This window comes from Cucurbita pepo, chromosome LG06 (assembly GCF_002806865.2).
Source record: "Cucurbita pepo subsp. pepo cultivar mu-cu-16 chromosome LG06, ASM280686v2, whole genome shotgun sequence".
Classification (NCBI taxonomy): domain Eukaryota; kingdom Viridiplantae; phylum Streptophyta; class Magnoliopsida; order Cucurbitales; family Cucurbitaceae; genus Cucurbita; species Cucurbita pepo.
Genome location: NC_036643.1, coordinates 4094254 through 4108784, shown reverse-complemented (window position 1 = coordinate 4108784; position 14531 = coordinate 4094254). Strand labels below are relative to the sequence as shown.

At 35.8% G+C, this 14531-nt stretch overlaps 1 protein-coding gene, 1 non-coding gene and 1 pseudogene across 2 annotated transcripts; 2 read left to right on the top strand and 1 right to left on the bottom strand.

Moving 5' to 3' along the window:
- The first annotated feature begins 112 nt into the window (after positions 1 to 112).
- TRNAI-UAU lies at positions 113 to 186 on the top strand. Its single transcript has one exon. It is a non-coding gene; the product is annotated as a tRNA-Ile (tRNA).
- A 72-nt stretch (positions 187 to 258) lies between these two features.
- Positions 259 to 2612, bottom strand: LOC111796561 (annotated as a pseudogene).
- Positions 2613 to 5685: 3073 nt separating this feature from the next.
- On the top strand, positions 5686 to 12229 carry LOC111796746 (uncharacterized protein ycf45). The gene is made up of 9 exons (XM_023679492.1): positions 5686 to 6269; positions 7303 to 7517; positions 7719 to 7869; positions 8379 to 8570; positions 9380 to 9542; positions 9630 to 9874; positions 10648 to 10827; positions 10984 to 11106; positions 11739 to 12229. Exons 1-9 carry the CDS (start codon positions 5853 to 5855, stop codon positions 12051 to 12053), a joined length of 2001 nt encoding a protein of 666 aa, XP_023535260.1. The 5' UTR covers positions 5686 to 5852; the 3' UTR covers positions 12054 to 12229.
- The last annotated feature ends 2302 nt before the right edge of the window (positions 12230 to 14531 follow it).

The following is a 14531-nucleotide window of genomic DNA, read 5'->3' as shown; positions in this document are numbered from 1 at the left end:
AATTACTTTAGTTTATAAATTTATTATTTTATTTTCATGTAAATATTTATTTAATTACAACCCTTTTATTATATCATCATGATTTAAAAATTGATTTAATTTAACCATCAAGGGTTCCGTAGCTCAGTTGGTTAGAGCGTTGGTCTTATGAGCCGAAGGTCGCGGGTTCGAGCCCCGCCGGAACCATTATAATTATATACATTTTTAAATATATATATAGATAAGCCTACCATATCAGAGCATTAAAGACCAGAAGAACTTTGAATAAATTCCTTTTCTGGAAATTGGGTATCCATTATTATCATCATGAAACACAAGGGAAAAAAGCTGCCAGAACAAGAACTGGAAAATGTTGTACAATCTTATAAAACGTAAATTCTCCGCCATTAAAATACACCCACCATTGTTGACGATGAACAAAGCTATGAAATAGAGAAACCCAGCAGCAGCTTTAACTGACTTTATTACTTCACAAGCCTGCAAAAAAAAAAACAACTTCCAGATGAACTCACGATGCTCAGAAGCGGAATTCAGTAGAACAGTGTATTGATGTATTGTGATTTCTTACAGAAATGGAGAGAGGGATTTGAGCAGTTGTGTTTAACAATGGCGGGAGTTGGAGGAAGCAGAGGATGGCTTTTCAGACATGCCATCGTGTTCCTCTTCACCCGGGATCAGCGCTGGAATTAGAAATCTGGAGAATCCGCCGTAGGCGAATCCAAGACCTGGAAATGAAGATGGGTTCATCGACTGTGGAGTTGCATGTTGTTGTTGATTGTCGACGAAGGCGATTGATGGGTCTATCCAAGCGCGAATCGAGGGCGTGTAACTGGACTGAAGGGGTCCCCTCTGAGAAACCAATTGGTTTTCTCCAAACAGCGGTTGCAGATATGGCGACGCCGGCGGAAAATTCGAGGTTGTTACCTGCGAGTTGTATAAGAATTCTCCATTCACACCGCCGTCTCCGCCGCTACTATGATCGGCTGTCACCGTGTTCCGATGCATTATCCTCTGGAATCGGTTGTTTTCCATGGCCGATTGAGGTTGCTGCTCCGACCATTCATCGAAGCCATATAATGATGTTGTTCCAGAGAAAAATGAATGGTCGTTTTGATGATTTTGAGGAATTGGATGCTGAGTTCCTTCCGATTCGAGATTTGAATTTGGGGCTTTAAGAGACTGCAAGGAAAGCCGTAGATCTTGCGATCGGCTACTGGTTCTGGATTGTAAATCCGGCGGGAACGTGTCGAACTCGAAAATCGACGACAATCGACGACGGCGTCTCTGCTGCTGCCGTCGTAGTCATCGGTAAAAACGATTTGAAGCTATCGACGATCGAATCCGAATTAAACGATGGCGGAAGAAAACAGGAGTTGTCGCTATTAGGGTTTTCCTCCCTTGAAGTCTTCTCCAAATTCTGCATAGTACATTCCGAAATTCCGCCGTCGCCGAACACGAAATTCGCTCTCCGATAACTGTTTCTCGTGATACTCCCCTCCGGCGGGTGATTAGCAACCGGAATCTTGTATTCACTGTTCTTCTTCTCCTCGTGCGTTGCCGATTTTCCGGTGTTCGTATCCAAAACATTTGGATTCCATCCAGGAAGCTCTCGAAGCTTGTCTATGGCGGGTTTCGCCTTCTTGATGAGCCAGTCGACGGCCTTGCTCGGCCGGTCGTAGCCAAGGCGGTCCTGCACGTCGTAGAACTCGATAGCGGTGTGAGCCGAAAGTCTAACACGACGGTCCCTCGTGCCTTTCGCCGTGCAAACTTTACTGTGACGGTCTTTTCTTCCAATCGAACGAACAATACGACCTCCTTGAACCTCCACGACTTCGCTTACACCGCCACCGCCACCGCCTCTGCTTCTTACTTCCGGTTTCGGTGATTTCCCAGGCCGTTGATTGCCGAACTCCCCCATTCTTCCTTCATCTTGGAAGCTCCACCCGGCGGGAGATGAATCCAACGCCGGAGAAAAACAGGGACGCTTCTTGGTTTCTCGCGAGTCTAAACTCGCATATAAAAACTGAAGGTTCCGTTCATCTTCTTCTTTATCTTCTTCCCCTGTTTTACCAAACGTTATAACCCGACTCCGGTACCGCCGATGAAGAAGAAGATGATGACGACGGCGACGATGATGATGATCTGGATCCAGACTCAGACCCTTGAGATACCCCTCTTCCAGCTTGAATCGACTGTTGATTCCGATTCCGATTCCGATTCCGTTTCCGATTCACTTTCCGATAATGGCTTCTGCAACTAAAACCACCATTGATTCTAAAACCTCTCCAAAAGGACTCCGCCATTGAATCTTCCCGCCGCTCACCATGAAGCCCTCAAAATCAAAACCCCAATCAAATCTCATCCGAATCAATCCTAAAACCCCTAACCCATCTCCTCAGACGCTTTACAGATCGACGACGGAGCTGATAAAGAAATCAAGAACGTCGCAACTTCCAAGAAAGAGAGAGGGAATCGGGAAGTTAAAAATTAGTGGAAAAAGGAATGGAGGGAGGGATTCAAAAAGTTCATGGGAAATGTGATGATGGTGATGATGGAGATGGGCCTATAATAAGAGGCCCTGTTTCTGCCAGTCGCAGCCTCCGCCAGCCTTTTGCTTTTGCACCGCGCCCCCCCTCTCTCTCTCTCCCCTCTTTCTCTCTCTTAATTTTAAATTTTATTTTTCCTTATATTTTAATTAGTTGAATTATATTTTTACGTCACATTATCCCATAAACTAATTAAAAATTAAAAATATATGAATTTTAAATTTTATTTACAATTTACCATGTACGGATATTAACTAAAAATTAAAAATAAAATAAAATAAATAAGTTATTGCGATTAATTGTAATTATTTTTAAAATCATCTCAAATTTAACTAAAATAAAAGGTTAATTAAAAAAAAAAAAAAGATATAAATTCTGTTTCTGTATTATAATAATTAAAACCATTAATTATTATTCTTTCATCCACTTCTTCAATAAAGAGGAGAGGTACGTCATCCATGACAGCTGATTTTAAATATTAATTTATTTAATTTTAAATTATAAAAAAGTACGAATAAATTAAAATAATAGATTTGTTATAAATTATTTAGAGAGGTTACTATCAATGAAATACGACATAATTCAATTACCACAAATTATTATTTTTTAAAATTATTAAACTTAAAAACTTATAAAAATTTAAATGTTGTATTTTTTATATTTTTATTTATTTATTATTTAATAGATTAAATATAAAATCCCACCTGGATTATCCGAATTTTATTTATTTAATACAGGCGGCGTGTTCCTTTTAATTATTAAAAAGGAAAATAATTAGGAATTTAATAAAATTGTATGAATTAATAATAAATGGATGGATATTGGACGGTATGTCTCACAGATCTGATTTGGACCAATGATTGGCGTACTAAAAAATTTATTAAATATATAATGCCGTCAAATCCAGCCTATTAAACTTTTTTTTTTTATTATTATTTTAAATAAAAAGCGCTCTAGTTATAATAATTTTTGTTGTCCCATATCGGTTGAAGAAAGAAACAAAACATGGTTTAGTAGGGTGTGAAATCTCTATAACAGACGTGTTTTAAAATTGTGAGACTGACGTCGATACATAACGGACAAAAACGAACAATATTTATGAGCTTGAGCTATTATATTGATGCTCGAAAGATTTAGAATGAATTAATTAATTTTATTCATCCACCTTTTAAATTTCTTATTAATTAAAACTATATGATATTTGTATTATAATTTAATTTTCTTATTAATATTAGTATTAATAATTTAATTGATTAAAAAATATTTGGTAAATCGAAAGGTATGTGTATTGTATTGGAATTCTGATAAATTAAAATTTTAAATTTTTTTAAAAATAATTAAATATGAATTTATATTTATATTTTTCAATTTTGTGGATTGTATATTTGTATATTAAAATATTTAGACACATTAATACGTCACTCAAATACTATTTAACCTAAGAAAATTAACTTATCTTATAATAAAATTTCATATGAAAATAGATAATTTATAGTATATAAATTTTAAAATAAGGATTTAAATGAAAAATAATATGTTTAAACCATATTGTAAAAAATAAAACCAACCACGTTGTGGCATGCAATTTTATTTATTTATTTAATGTTTAAATAAAGCTTTCATTTCCCCCACAAGGATATCAATAATTATTTAATTTTCTTGATTGATTTAATTTTGTTTTTTGTTGTGTTTTTTAGTTGAAATAAATCACGGAATAATTAAAATAAAATGGAATAATATAATAATAAACAAAACAAAACAAAATAAAAGACTAATAAAATAAAATTAATTTATATATTTGTACGTGTGGGTGTGACTAGATACGTACGCATCCCAGTCACCGTCCATATAAATAGTCCACTAAATTCATATTTTTAATTTCAACTTTACCAAAATATATTATATTTATATATATATTTTCAACTCTGTCTGAGTCTGCACTCCTGTCCTTTACTTAACTTCGACTCTACTCCAACTCGGTAAGTAGTAGTAGTTAGTTAGTTTTTTTCATGAACCTCGGTCTGGCAGCTTGTCTCCTGAAACTGATGAAAGTGATTCAATTCCATTGCCTGGACTATGTACTTCTTTCGTTTCGTCTTACAGTTACAAAAGATAATTCTTCTTTCGGACAGTCTTAGTTTATTGTGAAAGAATAGATTCTCGACCGGCCATAAGTCCTCTTTAGGAGAAAGAACCAATGAGATCGGGTTGTAGAGGCTCAAGATTGAATGAATTTACTCGACAACAAAGAATACATAGGTGAAGGAGAATGCAGAAATAGAGCAGAGAAATATATATATATAATTGAACGTGTGTATTCTCATAATACATACAAATAACAAAAAAATATAAACTAATTAAATATTGAAAATAAAATATAATATAATACAAATCAAATCAGGAAGGAAAGAATACGAAGATATATTCCATTATTAATATATTTTCTAAATATTATATAACATTTTTATACGTGATTATGACTCATAACACTTATACATTGAAAAACGTTATACTTTTCGAGTGTTTGGATTATAATAACGTTTATATGACTCAATAATTTGACTAACTCGAACCAACTTGTTGGATGATGAAAGTCCCACATCGGCTAATTTAGATAATGATCATGGATTTATAAAAAAGAATATTCCCTCCATTGGTACGAGACCTTTTGGGAAAGCATAAAGCAAAACCACGCTTATGTTCAGAGCGGACAATATCATACCATTGTTGAGAGTCGTGTTCGTCAACGCAATCTAACCAAACCGAACCGAACAACTGCATGCTCCCATAGGATCGTGATTTAGATGTTTAATAATAATAATAATAATAATTTATTATTATTATTATTTGAAGAGCGTTTGAATTGAATTATAATCCTATTTCAGTTTTATTTCAGTTTTAAGCCACGTTGGGCCATGCATTTGGCAGGCCCAATTAGGATTGGGCCCGTCTCTTCAATCTAATTGGGCTGATATGTGGCCCATTAGTGAATGAAAAAAGTAAGCCCAACCCGGCTCTAATCTTTATTAGTCCTCTCACATTAATATTTCAGTTATAATATTTAAATTTAGGGCTAAAGATATTTATTCAAATTTGAAAGTGAATTATTTATTTATTGTATGAAAAATAATAATTATCATTATTGCAAATTCGAAGATCAATGGAGAAAGATCAGTCATCTTCTTCCATGTTTGTGGCCAGAAAGAACTGAAAATTCTACCAATCGGATACTGAAGAACTGTTTGATAATTTTTCGAGGGAAGTTGAAATCCAGAGTAGGGTTTCAACTTTTCCCGCCATTAACAGATGCTTAGGTTTACACAGCTTAATCATCTTCTTCTTCTTCCTCCAACAACCCAGCTCAAGTGCCAAGCTCTTCTTCCCAAGTTTCACCGTCAATCCCTTCAACTATTTCCTCAACGATCATTGATTTCTCAGTTTCTCGTGAATCGGGCATCTGGGAATCGACGATTATGTTTGTTCTCTATGAATTCCCCTGAAATTTCTTCCCGTGATGAAGAATTCGACGATGAATTGGACCGGTTGTTGGTGCTCTTACCTGAAGAAATGCGGCGAAGAATAAGGGAGCATGAGGAGTGTCACCAACTGATTGAAGTTGTCTTGGATTTGGGTCGGAAACCACTGGCTCGGTTTCCTACTGGGGATTTCTTGCTCTCCCATTCTCAAATAACTGTTGATGACCTACGGTTTGCCACTTCCAAGGTATGTTCGGCTCTTTGTTCACATTCTTTTGCTTGTTTATTTATTTTGATAAGACTGCCCACGTCCTGTTTGATTATTTGTCTGGGAAGTTAGAAATTGAACACAATTATAATATACCAACCCAATTCGTATATTGCGTTAACTTCTCCAAATTTATTTCTAAAACTGGTTGTTAATGGCGACCATGTGGAGTAGCGTTAATCTTTTACTAAGACTGGCAGATTAGGAGTGTTGTGTTCAATTCATGTCTGTAGTATGAGAATCTCGACTGGTATGAATTGGAGGAAAGTTGTCTTTGAGGAGGTGAAGGCCTTGAGGATTTTGGAACTTGGAAATTTCTCACTGTACCACCGCGTAATTGGTGGAAGGTCAGTTGGTAACTTGGTATTACTCTTAAAGTTCAAATAGGACAGGATGGTTGGTTCTTTGATTAATGCTCGGTTCGTAAAAAATGTGGTTGAATTACAAGTTTAGTCTATGAACGTTCAAGTCAATATCGATTTGATCCCTAAACTTTGAGAAAGATCTAATAGATTTCTAAACTTCAATTGTGTTCGGTAGGTGATTGAAGTTTAATAAGTTCTTAACCTTTCAAATTTGTCCAATTGGTGCATGAATTTACTTTTGGGTCGAATAAGTTCTTGATATTCTACATTTTTTCAAACTCACGGGTATAATAGACACAAAACTGAAGGTTCAATGTCCCATTAGACATCAAATTTAAATTTCAAATACGTGGGAACCTATTAGATATAGAATTAAAGATTTGAAGACTAATTAGACACTTTTAAAGCCGAGTGATCTATTAGACACAAATATAAAAATTCAGAAAATAAACTTGTAATTTAGCAATTTAACCGAAAAAGATCAATCAGTACAAAAAAAAAAGACTTGCTAGGATTAAAATCCCCCACTTCTTACTCCTCCAGAAGGATAAAAAAGCTTAACTCATGTGGCTGAGTAAATTAAAGTATAAGTTTTAACCACTTAAAAATAAAAACCATGTCAAGATCTTTGTACTACTGCATTGCAGGTCGGTGACTTTGCCATTGACAATAGAGCTGGCATTAGTAGAACATTGCATCGGATCAGTGCCATCAGGAATCGAAAAGGTGTAATTATTGGTCTAACTTGTCGTGTGGGTCGAGCTATCTCAGGAAGTGCTATCTTGCTGAGGGATTTGATTCAAGATGGGTCTTCTTTGTTGCTCATTGGGCCTCCAGGGGTGGGAAAAACCACAATTATCAGGTTAGCAAACTTTTAGTTTTGTGCATACATATTCTTTCTTAAAGCCCAATAGATTTTGAAAAAGGAAATACCGTAATTTGTAGATCCCTATTTCAAGCTGACAGAAACAGAGTTCCTTATAATTAGATAGTATAACTTAGAGATAATTTACGATTTTTTTATGTGGAAATCCTTGAGTAATGCTCTGTGACATTTTTGTAGGGAAATAGCTAGGATTCTTGCTAATGATTTCAAGAAGCGTGTAATGATTGTAGACACCTCCAATGAGATTGGTGGCGATGGTGATATACCTCATGCAGGAATTGGTAATGCTCGTCGAATGCAGGTTCCAGACTCTGATATGCAACATAAGGTATGACATGAAACTCAATGTCTGCATTTGTCTTTCTGAACCAACAAGACTTCGTTCCTAGGTACTTACTTCGACCTGGTGATGGTGACTTTTGGGTAAGGTATGGCAATGGTTGTTTTTTGGGTTTGATAGAAATAAGGCTCTCAGACCTGATGGTTTCATGATAAACTTTTATCAGGATAATTTGGAAGATTTAAAGGAGGATATCTAGAAAGTCTTTTGCAAGTTTTATGAGAGGGGGATATAGATTCAGCCACGAATGAGACTGGCGTGTGTTTGATTCCCCAAAAATGACTAGGCCAATAAAGTAAAACAGTTCAGGCTAATAAGCCTTGTGACCAATCTATCTAAGACAATTGCAACAACATTAGCAGCAAAATTTCATTCGTGGGGTTGATTCATCTTTTTCACTTCTCACGCATTATATGTTTGGGCACAGTAATGAGTTGATTGCGATTTCATTCATCTTATTCATGTTTATTGATGTCTTACATTTTTCACTTGATCAGGTTTTGATTGAAGCAGTTGAAAACCATATGCCTCAAGTAATTATTATAGATGAAATAAGCACAAAACTTGAAGCCATGGCTGCAAGCACCATAGCCCAACGTGGTATTCAGCTAGTTGCTACTGCTCATGGAGTTACAATTGAAAACCTGATCATGAATCCTTTACTGGAGATGCTTGTTGGAGGAATACAGGTGTGATCTGTTCTTACCTCACTGCATTCTTCTGATTATTTTGATTTTTCAAGTACTGTGAGTGATGGGTATTTTAACAAATGCTTAAGAATAGACTGTTGCACAATATATACTTGTTCTCAGTGCATGGGACTATCTACCTGTCTCCCTTATTGTTGGTGGTTGAGTGTTGTTTCCCTCTTAATTCAATTGATTTCTCTAATTTTGTTAACGGGGATCCTTTACTGCCGAATTTTCAAGTTAAGCATGAGATAGGAAATAGTGTCTCACGAAGAGAGAGGAAATAGTGTCTCCCTTCGCAGTACTTCATTATGAGATCCCACACCGGTTGGAGAGGAGAATGAAACATTCTTTAAAAGAGTGTAGAAACCTCTCCCTAAAAGACGACTTTTAAAATTTTTGAGGGGAAACCCGAAAGGGAAAGCTCAAAGAGGACAATATCTGCCAGCGGTGGGTTTGGGCTATTGCAAATGGTATCAGAGCTAGACACCGGGCGGTGGGCCAGCGAGGACGCTAGGCCCTGAAGGAGGCGTGAATTGTGAGATCCTACATCGGTTGGAGAGGAGAACAAAGCATTCTTTGTAAGGGTGTGGAAACCTCTCCCTATCAGACGTGTTTTAAAAACCTTGAGAGGTAGCCCGAAAGGGAAATCCCGAAAAAGACAATATCTGCTAGCGGTGGGCTTGAGCTGTTACATTCGTAGTTCGTCTTTAAAACTCACTTACTTTTATGACGAATGAACTTAAATGTGTGTGTGTGCGGGCGCTTTGTAACTTTGGAACTTATAGCTCAATAAAATCATTTTACAGAGTGTAACTCTTGGGGATGAGGAGGCAAGCCGGAGACGTGTTCAAAAGACTGTGCTGGAAAGAAAAGGACCTTCAACATTTGCTTGTGGAGTAGAGATCATATCGAAGACTGAGTTGAGAGTTCATCGTAGCCTTGACGCAACTGTTGACGCCATTCTTTGTGGTAAACAATTGTTATTAAATAATATGGAAATTTGAAGCAGCTTGCAGCAACCACTTTCAGCTTATTGTCACCACTTCTTTTGTGAAGGTCGTTTTCCTAATGTTGAAGTTCGAAGGATCAATACTACAGAGGGGAAAGAATCTATACAAAGTGATACCTTCGTATCCACTTTCTCCCACAATAAGGATGAAGCTCCAGTGAATGCTTCCGATGCGTGTTATGAGAAAAGTGGTCAGCAGCCCAGTGAGATATCGTTTGAGATCCTTCCACCTGCAGGAGAATCCTCTGAAGAAGATGAAGGAAAGATTCCACTTCGTCTGTTTGTCTATGGGGTAAGATACAATCTTTCAACTTCGACAAATGAATGCGATGAACATCTTCTTCATGCTTAGAACTAATGTTAATAGTTTATTATGAACACCTTCTTCATGCTTAGAACTAATTGTTACTTTCATAAAAATTCAGCAAACTAAAAGTGTTTTTGAATCTTGTTTCAATTCTTTGAATCTTTCTGTTTGGAACTGAGATAAAATATGTCGGTTCAATATAGTTTAAACGTTGCTGCATATTGTTACCGGGCAGTGGAACAGGTCACACTACATATTGTCGGCGTATCTGAAACATTTAACATTCCAGCAATAAGATATTGTTGACTTTTAACGTGAGATCCATGTCGGTTGGAGAGAGGAACAAAACATTCTTTATAAGAGTGTGGAAACCTCTCCCTAGTAGACGCGTTTTAAAACCGTGAGGCTGACGGCGATACATAACGGGCCAAAGCGGACAATATCTGCTAGCGGTGGGGTTGGACTGGTACAAATGGTAATCAGAGCTAGGTTACCGAGTGGTGTGCCAGTGAGGACGCTGGGCCCCCAAGGGAGGTGGATTGTGAGATCTTACATCGGTTGGAGAGGTGAGCGTAGCATTCCTTATAAGGGTGTGGAAACCTCTCCCTAGTAGACACGTTTTAAAATTGTGAGACTGATGACGATATATAACAGGCCAAAGCGGATAATATCTACTAGTAATGAGGTTGAGATGTTACATTTAGGGTTTAGGGAATAGCGGTTGGTTGTGAAACTTATTAAATGTGCAGCTGTTGTAGGTATTGGAAGAAAGCGTGATCCAAGGATTCAAGCAGTTAAGGATGAATGATGTGGCCATCCATTTTACTGATAATATCAGTGAGGCAGATGCCCTTTTTGCCTTGCAGTCCAAGCTCAAAAAGAATGCTGGGATTCAAGCTGCTGCAAAATCTCACGACATACCCATTTACGCGATTAAGGTATCAATATCTCTAGATTTACAAGCTAGAAACGAGTACTAATATTGTCTACGATACTTGACATGTACTTCTTCACTTGAAGTCAGAAGTTCAAATTCTCGTGCCCTACTCAGTAATCATCTTTCTCATAGTGTACTCTTCTTTTCCCCCTTGTAGACTGGTTCATTAGTGCATATCACGAGGACCTTAAGGGCACTAATTCTTGATCAGGAAGATGAGGGAGAAGATTTTGAATCATTGAGCAGGACAAGATCTTCTGAGAAAATTGATGCTTTGGAGGTATGCCTGATCTTTCATTTTCTTTTATATATGCGTAGTACACTTTGGGTCCATTTAACTTGAGATTAGTTTTTATTTGGTCCTAATAGTTTCAAAACTTCAAAACTTCATTTGATAATCATCTTGTTTTTCATCTTCTATTTTTAAAAATTAAGCTCATAAACAATACTTCTATCTACGTTGGATTAATAACGTGTATACATGTCACCATCTCTCCCCCACCTCCTACGGCGTGGATGTTGAGGATTGTTGGGAGAGGAGTCCCACATCGACTAATTTAGGGAATGATCATGGGTTTATAAGTAAGGAATACATCTCTATTGGTACGAGGCATTTTGGGAAAGTCCAAAGCAAAGCCATGAGAGCTTATGCTCAAAATGGACAATATCGTACTATTGTTGAGGTTCGTGATTCTTAACCATGGGAGTTGTTTCTTTTAGAAAAACACCGTTCTTTTGGTGGCTGGTAAAAGATTTGGGTTAGGTTATTATGTTCTTGAAACCATAATTTATCATTCCAGAGCAGAAATTAGCTGTTTTCATCGATCTTTGCCGGTTATCTTCTTGATGAATATGTTCTGTTCACTACACATAATAGCACTTGCAGTTCTTTTATTGCTTGCTACCTCACAGGAAGCCAGAATGGCCATTGAGCAGATAGTTATCCCTAGAGAAGAGTCTGTTGAGCTCCTCCCTAGGCCACCCCACATCCTGTCTCTTCAGATGGACCTTATTCGGAAGTATCATCTACAGTCGGAGAGAATCGGCATGGAGACGGAGGAGAACGTTCGTCTCCGAATCTTACCCTTGATTGCTAATGTGGATGAAAATGTGAAAACACTTGGAAAAGTAGATCCTACTACCGAGTTTGACGACTTCATTGGTTCCGCTGGTGACACAAATGGATCTCACTATAGTGTAGATAGGTTACCGTTACTTCCTGAATAGCTATAATTGAACGTGTATCAAACATGTAAATACTAGGTTACAACTATAATTGAATGTGTTAGCATTCTCGTAACCTTGATTTACATGACTAAGTTTCTAGTGCACCACAAAAGTTGATAGTTCGGTCTCTCATTCCTACCATTGTTGAATATAAGAAGAATAAGACAATTTCAAAAGTCGATAGTTCAATCTCTCTCTTATGTCGTTGAGCTGTAGGAAGAACAAAAGGTCCAACCCATGAAAATAAGTTTGAAAGGAAGTTTAGGCATCCCTCCTTAAGATATCACCTCTCCTTCGACGATAGAAATCTTATTGCTCATATAATACACGAGTNAAAAAAAAAAAAAAAAAAAAAAAAAAAAAAAAAAAAAAAAAAAAAAAAACATTAGTAATGGTAGATGCATCAAAGGTTGGGATTTCTTTATTTTATTGAATCCATTATACAATTCCCACTATTGTTCCATTTAGGGCACTCTTCCAAATACAAGAACCCTAAAAAAAATTCCCCACTAAACATTGTTCTTTCCTCTAAAAACCTACAAAAATCCATTAAGCTAGAGTGGAAAAGTACCAATTTTTTTTAGTCTCATTTTGTTATAGTGTTCTTATTGGCTCGACCGATATAGTTCAGTTAGTAGAGCTCTCGTTCTTGCAATTGGGTCGTTGTGGAGATATAACCATATATGCTATCTTTACAGAGAAGACTTAAAAATGCAGTAAAAATAGCATTTTTGCTTTCCTTTCTAATGATTAAATTTTTTTACTATTATATGTAGTTTATATTGCAGGTTTAAAATCATTCAAACTTGACATGATCGGATCTTACTTATGGAGTGATTCGAATCTCAAATAAGTGCTCATGCTTAAAATATTCCATCAACGAGGTAATCCAAATCTTACTTCCCTTGCAGTGATTCTTTCTCCGTATATTTCATTTTAAACAACTTTTTTGAAATAATTACAAATTTTTTTTTTATAATAAAAAAACTTATCTTACTAACTAATTTAAGTCAGAGCATTATATTAAAGGGTTCAAATCATGAGGCATAAAGTCAAACCTCATTTTAAAAATTAAAAGGCCATAGCTGTTGGGAAAGTCAAAGTCAACATTTTGTGGGACATACCTCATTCATCAAAATATTAAACAAAAAATAAATATAAAAAAAGAAAAAAGACAAAAATAAATTATTTTAGTTTAATGTATTAATTTCACATTGGCCTATTTGTGATCCATTTTTATTTGATTTGTCCTTTTGTTGTCTTTTATTAATATATATATATATTTGTTAAATTTGTATAAATAATGAAAATTATTATTAATGAGATTTAATTAATTTTGTTTGTAGCAAGAACATAAGGTAGTGCTCCAATTAGAACATCACTAATTATGAGATTAGATAATTAATACAAATAATTTGTTGCTAACCTATGCTCAAATTAATTATATAAATATATTCAACACACAAAACCTTATTGCTAAAATTATATATATATTTTTTAATTTTTAATTTTTATTGCTTAGTGATTTTTATATTTATTAAAAGGAAAATTGTTTGCATGTGATGGAGTATTATTCAAATTCATTGTTTTTGTTGGAAATGTAAATTAATATATCCTAAGAAGTGAGGAAAAAAATGTAAAATATAATAAAGATAACATCCAATTAAAAAAAATATATCTTTTTTAGAGGGCGGGATTTCAACCATAATCATTACATGTCAGATCCCACGTTGGTTGAAGAGAGGAATAGAGCATTGGGTATAAGAGTGTAGAAACCTCTTCCTAGTAGACATGTTTTAAAATTGTAAAGTTGACGATGATACATAATGAGCTAAAACGAACAATATCTGCTAGTAGTGACCTTGAGTTGTTATAGTTGGTTTCAGAGTCAAACATTCGGTGGTGTGCCAACGAGAACGTTGGGCTCTTAAGGAGGTGGATTGTGAGATCCCACATCGATGGAAGAAGGGAACTATATCGTTTAAATCTGTGGGAGCTATCCTTAGTAAATTGAAATCATATATATACACAGCCGTGATCTCAAAATGTACTTTTTCTTCATTCTCTGTGTACTATATACCATCGTGTTGTACATACCAGTCATAAATAATAAAACCTTTAGCCAATATTCCTCATTGAATTTTCTCTCTCCTATTCTTTGTGTTCATCTTGATCGAGTGTGTGTTGTTGAGCGATCCTAACAATTGGTATTAGAGCTAACAACTGGTATTGATCCTAACAGTGAAAACTTCTCCATAGTGGACCTGTTTTAGAATAGATAAGTACACATGCTAAACGGCGACAAACCTGACAGTGCTAAGACAAGAACGAAAAGTACCTTATTTGTGGTGAGTATATACTACCAGAATTCGCTACAATGGAGAACCGAACGAATGCCATATTGTACGAAGTCGAGTAAATTAGCTTAAAGAGCATTAATTAAAGTAAGAGTCGGTTTAGAATGAATTTTGGTGCAAT